Here is a 12,705-nt window from a genome sequence, read left to right as displayed (position 1 = left end):
AACATGCTGCCTAAATATGGAGACAGGGGGACTAGGCAAGCAAGCTGAGAACTGGTGTCTATAGTAATTCATAGGTCTAATTTTTATCATGCCATTTCCACATACCGAAAAAGTCACTTTTTAAAAATAATTAATACATATTATCCTATTCCCAATACATGTTAGAAGTTTCCAAAGTTCCTTGGTGGAGGAGGGTAGTTTTGCTTTACAGGTTGTTGTCGGGACACCTGACAAGTCACTTTTCTCTCTTCAAAGTGCTCTTACAACCAACCACTCAGGACCCAACGTGGCCACGTGAGCCCATGGAACCAATGCTGACCCCAGCTCTTTCCACCCTACAGGGTGATCTTCCAAAATATCAACCTGATTTCATGTTTCTGCTTATTTCCCTGCTCACTTTAGGCTTGCTGTGAGGATAATTAATAGGGATGAGACTTAGCTTCCAGCTGGCACTCCGACTTGGAGTGTGAGTTCCTCCTTGGAGAATAAGAGGCAACGCCAACTCTATGAGATAGGAAGCAAGTGACCAAGATCTGTTCTATAATATTCAACATGTGAGGAGAAGAAGAAAGACCAAGGGGAAATCTTTCCGCTAAGACACTGAGATCCAACAGCACATATTTTCTCAAGCATCTACTATGTACCAGACCCTGGGCTAGGCGCTGCAGCCTGTTACCTTGTTTAGTCCTTATAATTCAAACAAAATGATGACTGTGTATTAAGGTTAGAGAGGTGAGACACTAAAGTATCCACCGAACCCTATTTACCCTGAGATTTAAAGGCCAGTAAACGCAGAAGGCCTGCAATGCCCCAACTTCAGCACCTGGATGGTCATTTCCCCCTAACTTGGTGAGTCGCAACCTCCACTGGGCATAAAACTCACTGTTTGAACACACAAATCCACGTCTGGGTAAGTTCAGAACTTCCCAAGGGTGTACCATCTGCAGAGTTTAAACATTAAAACCCAGTGCCCATCGGAGCTGCAACTCCACCTGGACACAGGAAAGGCGCCTGGGATCGCCAGACCCTGACTCGCAGACAGGACTCTGTCCATGGTGTTTCCCACAGGAGAATCTCATGAGAAGGTTCTGGGCTGCTGAGGAGCTTGTCAGCTCTAGCATTTTTATTGTTGTACGGGGTAATTATGTGAACGTAAGCCCTGCAATTGTCTGCTTAAAATAGACCAACGAGGCTGTGTTAGAGCAGAACGGTCAGCCACTGTGGAAATATATTTTACTTTCTTGCCCGCTCACTTTTAGCACTAGGTGAAGTAATGTTCCACTGCTTTACCCAACCCTATGTGAAAAAGGTTTTTAAAAATTGATTTTATAATAGATATGCCTTTGGAAATATATAGTCATCTTAAGGTCTGAAAAAGAGCATTTAATGGTAACATTCATTTAACTTACAAAGCTGAACTGAACTGAGGTGAAGCGGATTGGAAAAATAAAACGAAGATAGAATTCTGCCTTTTAAAAAATTTCATGATGAGGAGAACTTACCTCATCAATCTTATTTTAGGTGCACAAGGCCTTAACTACCAGAACATAATCAGCTCATCTTAACAGTTTTAAGAAAACCACGGTTCACAGCTAAGTAACAACGTGAAGAGGAAGCATGTTTTCCACGCCTTCTTCAAGGGCGATAACTACAAGCATCTGAGATAGTCACATTTCTTCGAAAGCCACTATGACATTCTGCCTTCGCTCTGGCTCTCCTGCAAACTTTTGTCTGCCTAACAGCTGCAGTGATCTTGGTAATTTTTTCCCTTGAAAACAGTGATACATTTTAAATATTTGCATTTGGTAAATTAAAGCTTTAAACGCAAAAAGTAAAATGCAATACAATTGTGCTATGAGCGTGATCTTTTTAGCAAATGCATACCCAGTGGCTGGTATTCTCAGGCTACCCCACCATCACCACACCTTGTAGGATGCAATCTAGCCTTCCCTTGGTCTTCACCCTCCAGCACAGTCTGGCCTCTCATGCCATTGTCTCTTGCTCTGACTTTTCCCGGTTCCTATAAATTGCCCAACTCCCTCCTCTCTGCATATGCCGTTCCCTTTGCTTCAACACTCTGTTCCCACCGGGATTCACCCGTCCTTCACGTCTCAGGGGCCGTCAGCTCCTCAGAGAAGCCTTTCCTGACCCAATCTAGAGTAACATCCCACACCCAATCTCTCTCACAGCGTCTTTTTCCTTTTCTTCCATGATTATAATTTGTACTTCGAGGTTTTGTTTATTGTTTTAATGTCAATCTCCCACTAGACTTTAAGATCCACAAGTAAGAAAGAAACGCCCCTCATTCACCATACTTGAAGTCTGGGGCACGCCTATAGATAGTAAGGATCAGCTAAATAAATGCATGCATGGATCCCTCACCTTCTTCCCCACCCTATTCAAATACTATTTGAAATGTGGGATATAGCCTTTTCTTTCTTATTCCATTTGTCCAACAATTATTTACATTTTGACTCAGAAAATTCGAAAGGCAGAAGCTGCAAGTTCTTAATTTTTCTTTCCAAAATAATCACAACCAAAGAGAAGAAAGGTAGACATTTGAGAGTGCTGCTTCAGAACCTTCTTTCCTCTTTTAATCAAGACACACAATTAGTCAGCAACATGGCAAAGGAAATTCTTACAGGAACCCATGACTTGTAGCTTAGCCATGGAGTCTTGAGACGATATGGTTAAAATGTTATCAGAATGCCTCAAAGGAACACCCTGAGTTTTCAGATCACAAGGAACTAATTCTAAATAGGAAGTGCTAATTAACCTGCCAGTCCCCCGAATTATGATAATCTCCAAAGTGGACAAAAATATATTCCTGGTTTCATCCCATCTGTAACCCTGAATCTACCCTGAACCCCGTGTGGATCAATGGTACATCATTGAGCTAGGAAAACCTTATCTTTCGTTTGTTCTCACAGATATCCTGATGATTTATTAATAAAAATTAGCAAAAAATAAAAATAAAACATGATCCTCTAGTGACTTCAGTTGCTTATTAAATGGGAATGATAAACATTTTGCTTTCATAACATCATAATCTTCACTTCTCGACATATGAAAAAGCATTCTTTAGCCTGGTATTTTCTATTTTTTTTCCTTCGCAAATAGTAAGTATTCATCAGGGAAAAGAAAATTTCTCAGAAGAGCCAAAACTGGTATTTCCTGTGTTTGTCCTACAGGACAAGATACAATGCTATTTAAAAATCATCAGCTATTTGTATTTTTTGAAAACTGATTTGCTTGCAGAAACAACACAACGTCTGCTCAACTCTCCTCTTCCTTTCTCCAGATGTGGAACAAAGGTGTCATCTTAACTGACAGGGACAGAAACAATATAGTTTCATGAATTCAGCTCTGCTCAGCCAATTCATTCATTCATTTGTTAAAATGAACAACACAAAACAGGCATGTTTGGATCAATCACAGGAGAATTTTACAACACAAAAGGCTCTGCGTTTTACTTAGCTGAAGCCAGAATATTCTTCTTTTGTCATCATTTAGCAGACGTGTCATCTGAGGAATACCCCGGCAATCCTCTGTAGGATGCCAGTAGCTGCTTTCAAAGCTAGAGTGGTAACACTATTCTATTTCATGGTTTTAGTTTATTAAAAGAGATTTCCTTTGTTCTATGTAATAATTCCAACACTGAGCCATACAACCATAAAGGTTTTCTAATTTGAGAAATGAAGCATTGAAGCTCTGCATTAAAAAACTGTAATGTAATTTTAAATAATATGTGGTGTGTTTTGAAAGAGTCATGAAATTTGTTAAAATGAGCATTTTCAGAGTAAGGTAACTTTGAGGAAAAATAACTCACAAAAAGTTCTATACTGAAACGTATTTGAATCATTAGAGTTCTTACATTTATTTTAGCAAATATAGTTTTAAAAGTGGTATTCCCTTGACAATTATTACTTTACGTCAGTGTTTCCCAAGGGGGGTGCTCTTGTGTAGCCCATGGGGAGACCTTTTTGGCTGTCAGAACTGGGAGGTGCTAGTGGCACCCAGTGAGTACAGAGACCACGGCTCCTGCTGACACCCTACAATGTGCGAGTAGCGCCTCCCCCTGCAGAATCAAATACCCACCCCAAATGCCAGCAGTGAGGAGCTTGAGAAAACCTGCTTTAAAACAAAACTGTTAAGAACACCTTTTTAAAAACTTGACTTTTGAACCCAATGAGCAGGTCAAGTTTTCAACAAGGAAAATCATTTTAGGCAAAATCTGAACCTACTGAGTCACAGCCTGAGAAAAGTAAATATAAAGTCAAAATACACAATTTTCTAAATGGACACAATTTTGGCATAATAAGAAACCTCCACTTACATTTACTTCAAATTTTTATGCTTGTGCCTGGCACAGAGTAGGTACTCAACAAACATCTGAGGGAAGGAGGAAGGGAAGGACCTGTCCTCTTGAACCACACTCCGGAACATTTTAGGAGAGAACCTGAACGAGGACGCTGGCCTGCACTAGGGTATTATGTCCTCCAGGGTCTTGCCCTCCCCCACAGCACCAGCCAGAGCCCTTTCTCAGCCTCCTGTGCAGCTAGTGTGTCCACAACAGTTCTCAGCAAGGCACAGGTGTGCACTGCTCAGAAGATGCTTGTCCTTCACTTTCTCTCTTGCCCCGTTATCAGACGTTGGGATGTGGAGGTGGCATTGCCCCAGCTTCAACCAGGAGGATGAGGCTAATTCTGTAAGAAGTGTAAGAAAGGAAAAACCTGGGTGGTTGAATGACCCCTCGGAGTGGTGCTGCTTCTCCAGCAGAGATCACTCAGCTCCAGAAAGGTCTGTGAGACATAAACTCCTTACTCAATCTTTCATACTGTGGGTCTCTTTGTTGCAGCCACTTATACAAGGCAATTCTGTAATCTGAAATCCCCTATGATACGAGTGCTACAAGTGCATTCTGTCCAAAGAGATGTTAAACTAATTTTTAAAAGTTTCAATGCAAACAGTAGTTGAAAATGTGGATTATATAGTCTCTGTATAGTGACCATACAGGAAGAAGGACTGCCATGTCTCTAATACTGTTAATTCTCAGTTTTCCAATCTAAGAGGAAAAAGGATAAGAAATCCAGAGCTAACTGCCCAAGGAATTCACTGTTTCAATGATACACTATTTACATAAACTCATGCTAATAATAGCAGGCTGGACCCTGTAAAATGTAGGCTGAAACACCATTTTGACTCTGAAAATTTTGTAATTATAGATTTCCATTTCCTTGCCCTTGTCTCCATGAAGATAATACTAGTAGCAAGAGGAAAACAAGAAGTGAAGGTCAGAAGATTCCACAAATTAACAATTAGCACTGAATAAATGAGTTTTTGGAAAGTTGCATATTTAAATTTTGAATATTTAATTAAATTTAATTCAGAAGGCTCTAAATCTATCTTGGATTTCAGACGCAGCTGCTTCTCCATGAGCACATTCTCTATTAAACTCCCAAGTACTTTCCTCTAGACTTCATTTGAACATATAGCAGGGTGCCAAAAAAATGTAAATAAATGGACACTTTGGTCAACATTGCTGAAGCATAGTTAGCCTTAATCAGAAGTGTCTGGACACTGATGGTAACCACTTTGAGCACCTCTTGTAATTGCCGAAGTCAAACATGACTTGTATTCATCTTTTGTTATCGGTATATATTGAGTATTATAATTTTAATACAGTTTTCCTTTCTTAAAACATGTATACATTTTTCTGGCACCCTGTGTATTATTCAAAGAGTTACTCCTATTTTGTGCCAACAAAGGGGAATCATTGAGAAACAAAATATTTCTTATGTAATCAAATTAAAATATATTTCAGTTAAGCAGCCTTATGCAATTCATATTTTCCATCAATAGTGCTCCTTTTAAAATATAATTCCCTCATGAAAATTAATGTCTTGAATATTACCTCCGTTATAAAGCCATGGACTTTTTTTTTACTGGAAAATAGTTTTACTTTAAACATAAAAATAGTAAAAGTACCAAGACATATATTGTAATTTCATAACACCTTCCTCCCAAAATTGTATCTATGGATTATACTGAAAAATTTTGCTGGCATTAATTCAATGATTTATGCAATTTTTAATGATAATTTGAAAATCAAAAGCATCAAGATAGCATGATTTAAAAAGTAAAATAGCTTAGCATGAAATATCTTTTTAAAGTTGCTAATATTCTGAAGATTTAAATGTCTCGAACAGAATCATTTCTAAATTTTAATAAAGTTCAAGGTATAAATCAGGTATTTTTATATCTGAAAAAAATCACAATTCACATATTAAGTTAAAAAATATTTACTATATTCAGAAAAATACTACTTTGGGCTTCTTTTAAGAAAACAAAATGCACTTCTCTCCCAACTGAATAGCAGCATACTCATTCCTGACTGAGTAGATTCTGACCTTTAATTAAGGAATAAGTTTATCTCATAATATGAAATGTTTCCCATTCTCTCTCCTGCCCACTTTCTTTCTAGGATGTTAGCCAGTCACCAAATAATATTGTATGAAAGGACAGGTAAGAGAAAAGACAACTAAATGACACATCGGGACCCAAGTAAATATCGCGTTAGTTTCACTAGCTCCAGGGAATGCCCATAAGGGAACAATTAGTGAATCTCGACAGTGAGACTATGACAGCAAGGACAGGTATATGAAAATGACACTATTCTCTACTCTTAAAAATACAATCATCTAAATAAATCAATCACAATTCTCAGTTGAAAAAATGACAGTGAGCTTTAACACTCTCCAAAAACACCTAGTTTGTGCCACATTCCTGACCTGAGTTGATCTCTTGGGGCTTCTTTTTGTTGTTCTTTGATTCTAATCTATAAACAAAGGAGGTCGTTATCAGCCCCTGGCTCTCCAGGGGGCAGTACCCCAGGAGGCACTTTGGAAAAAGTGAGAGCATTTTCAGTTCCCAGTAATTGGCCCTTAGGGGACAGGGCTAGGACCTGACACAAATCCAGGAAAGGTCCCAAGTTCCCCACAACTTTTAAATGTCTTTCTGTTGATTCCTTTCACTTGAACCTTCAGTATGACTATCTGAACCTGCAGGATAACTCCTTTTCACATGTATCAGTTTTAACAAACGCTGCATTTTCCAGGGATTCAACTCTCAAGTAAATGTGTACTTTTGTTTGGAACTTGACCAAAAGTCATCACCATCTCAGAGAAATCACCGCACCCATAGCAAATCCGCTCACTGTGTCCTGGTCAACAATATGGCATACCTGGGTCGGGGTTCTTTTGAAAAGGCTGCACTCCAGGCCATGCTGTGAACAGGGGCAAACAGCCACCTACTTTCTCCCATGTCTTCCAGTAGAGTCACGCCTGAGCGCCTGAGCGTTTGTGTATTGAAATGCACAATGTTTTGTTAACAATTATCTTCCTGTTACTTTATCTCTCAACTAGGGCAAGGTATTGGTTATTTTTAACATAACCTACTTACACATGCAATTACCCATAAATATCACTGCAGGGCAGCAAAGGAGTGATACAAAGTATTTTATGGAAAACAAAGCACTAGATCTGATAGTGATGCAAACTAGGGACCCAGAGCAGAGTACCATGGGCTCCCTGCATCTCCAACTATCCTTGACTCGGTAAAAAACTGTTTGGCAAGCCCTGACCATCAGCAAGCCTTTACCTGTACTCTTACATTTGAAAGTCCTGCGATTAAGTTAAAAAGAGAAATACACGTGGCTGCTGAGGTGAAACATAAAAACTGACTCTGCTGAACTCTTAAACGGTCGTGTGAGCAGTGGGAAATGCCAGTGCCGATGTCTTTTACAGGTTAATAGAGAAGGACAGAAAAATACCTCAGGCAGAACTGGAGCCTTCACATCCCTTTGATTTCAAGAGGCGACACTGTTGGCCTCTCAGGTGACTGTGCCCTTGTATCTCTTCAGGCTGAGGGTCACACATTTTAGTGACAAACTGCCTTAGCATTTCTCTCACAGAGTTTGCTTAAGAAACACACATTTGCAAGCAAAATCCAAATGTGAAACAGGATGAAAACCTCTCACAATCAAACTGTGCACATATCTACTTAGCAAAGCTTGTCATTCAAAAAGAAACACCTTCGACTCAATGTTGGCTTGCAGGTGGTATGACAATACTCCCATTTTTCTGAGGCAATCATTCTCTGTTATCAGAGTGAGGAATAATCAGAATCCTCACTGCATTCATTTCCAGTTTGTGAAAATGTACTGAAGTCCTTCTTTCAGGAACTGGATCGCTCCTTCCCCACACATCGGGGTTCTCAGGACTCCCCGTCCTCCATCCTGTCTGACTGCTCACTTACTTCCCCTGCCCCCGCCATATCGGTGCTCACTCCACAGACTTTCATATGTTAAAAGCAACTCTCTAACACAAAGTGTTTTCACTCTCCCCGGTGAAAAAAGATATCCATACTTCATTTATAATGAATATAACTGTCTTGGTCAAATGACCAATACATGATTACATACAAGCATTAAGTATAAAAGAGAAAAAAAAACCTTAAGTTTGGCTCACATATTAAAACAAGTGCAAGGTTTGGAAAAATCAATTAGAAAATTCTGCATTGAGAAAGTTTAATACCTTATTTTTTAAAAAAACAACAAACTTTATTGAGGTATTTAAGTAATATATTCAAAGATAATTATCCACAAGTTATTATGAAATTTTCAAAATTATTATGAGATCAGATGAAAAGTAAAAAAACTATTTGAAGATATATATGTGTGTGTGTGTGTGTATATATATATACATTTAGCTTTTAACTCTTCTGAGTTTCTGAAAATAAGAAATCATTTATAATTTATATTATAAAGGAAAAAGCTCTATTATCAGTAACATCTTTTATAAATGATTCTCTTAGTTTTTCCTCACTAACCTCACATACATGTAAGACACCAAATTACCAATTTTCTGAAAACTTATGTCTTTAAATAAATGCGAACTGTAAAAGGATCTGGGAACCAATGCAGCTTAAAACCCCTTTTCAGCAACAGTCGGATATATCTGAATGAATACATCTGAAATTTTTATACATAAAATAATGTCATTTATATACAAAGCAGCTCAAATTGTTATTATTAAATGCGTAAAATAGTCAAAATATCAACTTTTTGTGTTTTGTGGATTTCTGGCACGTTTTGAAAAATAAACCTTGACATCAATTAATGCAGCAAAAGAGTTACACCTCAAGTTTCCTATAACTTCAGTGTTAAGAGTTCATAAAGATTATGGGTTGACGTTTGGCGGGAGGGGCAAGTTTGAACCTGATGTAACATTTTAAATCTCTGTGATTCAAAAATTAAGAAAAGGAAGCTTCACCCCTGGCCCTGTGAAAAGGAACAATGACACATGAGGAGTGGGTCTGGCTGGAAGGGGCCTGCTTACCCGTAGGGCCTCGATGACCAGGTCTCTGGCCTCCAGCTCCCCTTCCATCACACTGAGGAGCATGCGGAGCTCTGACTTACTGAGCGCATCCACATCAAAATCTTGTTTCTGTAACACAGAATTTTAAAAAGCAGTGAAAAAACTGTTCCCAGGAACACCACCACCCCTTTAGAGGCAACGTGCTCTTTCCTTCACGACCCCCGCTCCTTCCCCAGCCCCTCCCCCCCCCCCACACACACAGACACACACGGGGCAGGTGTGCAATGGATCCTTTTTATCCCACTGGCTCACTGAATCCGACAAGCCCCGGGGCCCTGTTCAGCAGCAGATAATCTACACCCTGACCTTCAGGGAGTAGGGGTAAAAGCCCGAACACCAATACCAGACATCTCTCCTTAAGGGAGCCCTATTTTCCCAGCCTGCCTGCACACCTAGATTCAGTCTCCTCAAATTGCGACACAAATTTTAAGTCTCAGGAGTTGGTATCAAACAGGCCCAGTGAATGCTGGGGAGAAGTTGCGAGGGTAGCCAAGAAAGTCCAAGAATGCATTCCTAGAAGGGCCCCAACGTAAAGGCTCCTGGGAGGTTACTATAAATTCCAGGACACCCAATAACCACAGGTCATGTTTACAGAACACTGCAGCAGAGGCCACCAGCTGGCAGCCTACAGCCAATGTGGCCCACAGATGTGTGTTACTTGGGCCACAAAGTGTTTTGGTTCTTTTAGTCAGCCAGCATTAAAAAAAAAAAAAAAAAAAAAATCTAAAGATGTCACCAAAAAAATCCAGATTTCTGGCTTCTCTTTAAAATTCAGATGGCTGGGTAACCCGAGATTCCCACAAGGTAATAATACACAGAGCCAAGTAGCAGCAGCCCATTTAGCAGGAAAATGCTCGCGCTCGCTCTCTCTCTCTCTCTCTCTCTCTCTCTCTCTCTCTCTCTCTCTCACACACACACACACACACACAGGGCAGGCATATGTACTTTTAAGAGTCCTGGCCCACCACCCACATTCATTATCTGGGCATACTGTCCAGTGAGTCTGGAACCCCTTTATATGGCTGGCAAATGCTTCCGCAGGCAATGCCACTCCTTGCAGCTTCCTGCCATTGCAAAGGCAGGCTGGGGTTGGAGTCAATGAGCCTTTCCGGGGACTCAGCTACACCACAAGGCGTTGGCACCAGGGCACTGGGGGTCATAATCCTCACCCATCACCCTTCCAGCCCCGCTGTCTTCTCCACATTCCTCCCCTGGTGACTACATCCAGTCTCACCGCGTTAAATCCCACTGATCTACCTATTCCCAAGTCTTCTGTCTCCTCTGCCTGCTATTCGCACAGCACGTTTTACAAGCAGGTCTTCATCAGCCATGTTCCAGATGAAGCTGAGAGCGATCAGGTAGCCCGTCCAAGGCTCAGCCTGGCTGAGTCTTCCACAGACTAAGCTCCCTCCCCAGCACTCGCTCTGCGGCACCTTTCCGTGGAGAGACTCACCCTTCTGTGGAGAGACTCGATTGATAAACCCAGTCACCATCAGAGGGCGGGGAGCACACGTTCACCCCCAAAGATATCTGGGGACCCAATCTCAGGAGCCTTTCTTCAGGACATTCCAGAACATCAGTTAACATTTGCATAGAGCCCAGTGGTTTCCAAAGTATTCTCAAAAAACCAAACCTAATCTGTAAGGTAATCTAATCCTCTCTGTTTCAGGTAAGAAAACCAAACTCAGAGAGGTTGGATAATGTGCCCAGATCATGCAACCAGGAAATGACAGGACCCCAACGAAGCGCCTGACCCCTCCACACACTTCGCCAACACCGTGCCCGCATCCTAGAGATGAAAAATAGTGTCATCCTATCAATCGGCTGCAAAGAAGTAGGTTAGCACCTATGTACCTGACCCCACGTTATCCCTGTGATGACAGGAAGTAAACATGGCAAGACCGCAAATGGTTCCAGGGCCTTTCAGACAGCCATGATCGGAAACTTCTCCGTTTCAAAGGATCCTTTTGGAGGATTATAGTAATGGTATCAGGGAGAAAGAGACCAAAGCTAGCTCATTCTCCGAACGAAGATTTTTAAAGGATCTTCAACTTAAATTTGTTCTTTTTGCACATACATGAGACAGAGCAGTTATTTGGAAAGGCAAGAGCTAAGGATGAAAAAAGAGAAAAGAAAAAGCTATAGCAAGCCTGAAGTATGGGTATTCTGGGAAGCCCTTGCTTAGAGGGTGAACTTGGAGATGTGCTTTATGAAAAGTAAAATCCACAGCTGGACTCAAATTCGGCTCCCACGACATACTCATAGTGGTGTCCCATGGGTCTCCCAACCCATAGTTCTTAAATTCAGACACAGGTACAAATCCCCTGGAGGCCTTATTAACAGACTGCTTAAACTCCAGCCCTGGAGTTTCCAGTTCAGGTGTCTGATGTGTGGCCTTGAATTTGCCCTTCTGACAAGTTCCTGCTCCTGCTACTGGACTAAACTTGGAGAAGCATTTCTGTAACTTACGAGTGTCTGTGTTTTGCATCTCCATAATTGAAAACCTAACATCTACCCCGCAAAGTTCTTGTGAGGATTAAACAAAAACATATAAATGAAATAGTGATAAATAAAGGTGGGTGTTTGTTATTAAAGCTAAGAGCATCTGGATGTTTTATGTAGGGAGGAGTGGGATGTTGGCTATAAGCCTATTTCTCTGAAAACCTACCAGCCCAAGTCCAATAACTCCCTTTATTAACTATGATGAAAGACAGACTCTTTTATCCTGGTTTTTCCCACTGAGATGGCAGAGTAAGCTGCAATTCTTAAGTGCTTTAGAGGGTAATGTTTTATTAATGCTGCTGCTGGTGGTAAAGATTTTAATTAATTGTATATTTTATTGTTCTTGTTTCCCCGAAGCTTCATAAGCAAAGTACTCCATTTTAAAAACTATTAAATTATGAAACACATTGCCAAACTTCTTATTCATATTAGAGTCAGAAGAGCTTGCCCCGGTTCTACCATCAGGAACATCATAGCATGTGACCTGCAGCCAACACTTCTGTGTTTTAATATACCACCTTCAGTAAAAAGGGTAAATTCATTAAAATGAAAAATATCGTCTCAAGGGCTCTTGCTAAACCATAGATCATGTTACATAGAAATATTAAAAAAAAAAGTCTGTCACCCATCACAACGCATTAAGTGATGTGTTACTTAAAAAACGTGTTACTTTCAGTATATAGTGTGTCTGCCTGCCTGCAGCTCTGTCCCCTATGCCTCTCACCTGTTTCCTCACCAATACCATTACCACTTCCTGGTCTTCAGT

General features: G+C 40.5%; 1 protein-coding gene across 4 annotated transcripts in view; it reads right to left on the bottom strand.

The window, feature by feature from the left end:
* The window catches only part of CTTNBP2 (cortactin binding protein 2), a 135,456-nt gene that overhangs the window by 113,174 nt on the left and 9,577 nt on the right, over positions 1 to 12,705 (bottom strand). For all 4 annotated transcript variants that reach the window (XM_033099118.1, XM_033099116.1, XM_033099117.1 and 1 more), the window contains exon 2: positions 9,399 to 9,506. In XM_033099118.1, coding sequence (XP_032955009.1) covers positions 9,399 to 9,506 — 108 coding nt within the window. The remainder of the gene's footprint in view (positions 1 to 9,398; positions 9,507 to 12,705) is intronic.

The sequence above is a fragment of the Rhinolophus ferrumequinum genome, chromosome 26 (assembly GCF_004115265.2).
Source record: "Rhinolophus ferrumequinum isolate MPI-CBG mRhiFer1 chromosome 26, mRhiFer1_v1.p, whole genome shotgun sequence".
NCBI classification, from domain to species: domain Eukaryota; kingdom Metazoa; phylum Chordata; class Mammalia; order Chiroptera; family Rhinolophidae; genus Rhinolophus; species Rhinolophus ferrumequinum.
This window is presented reverse-complemented; position numbering and strand designations above follow the sequence as displayed.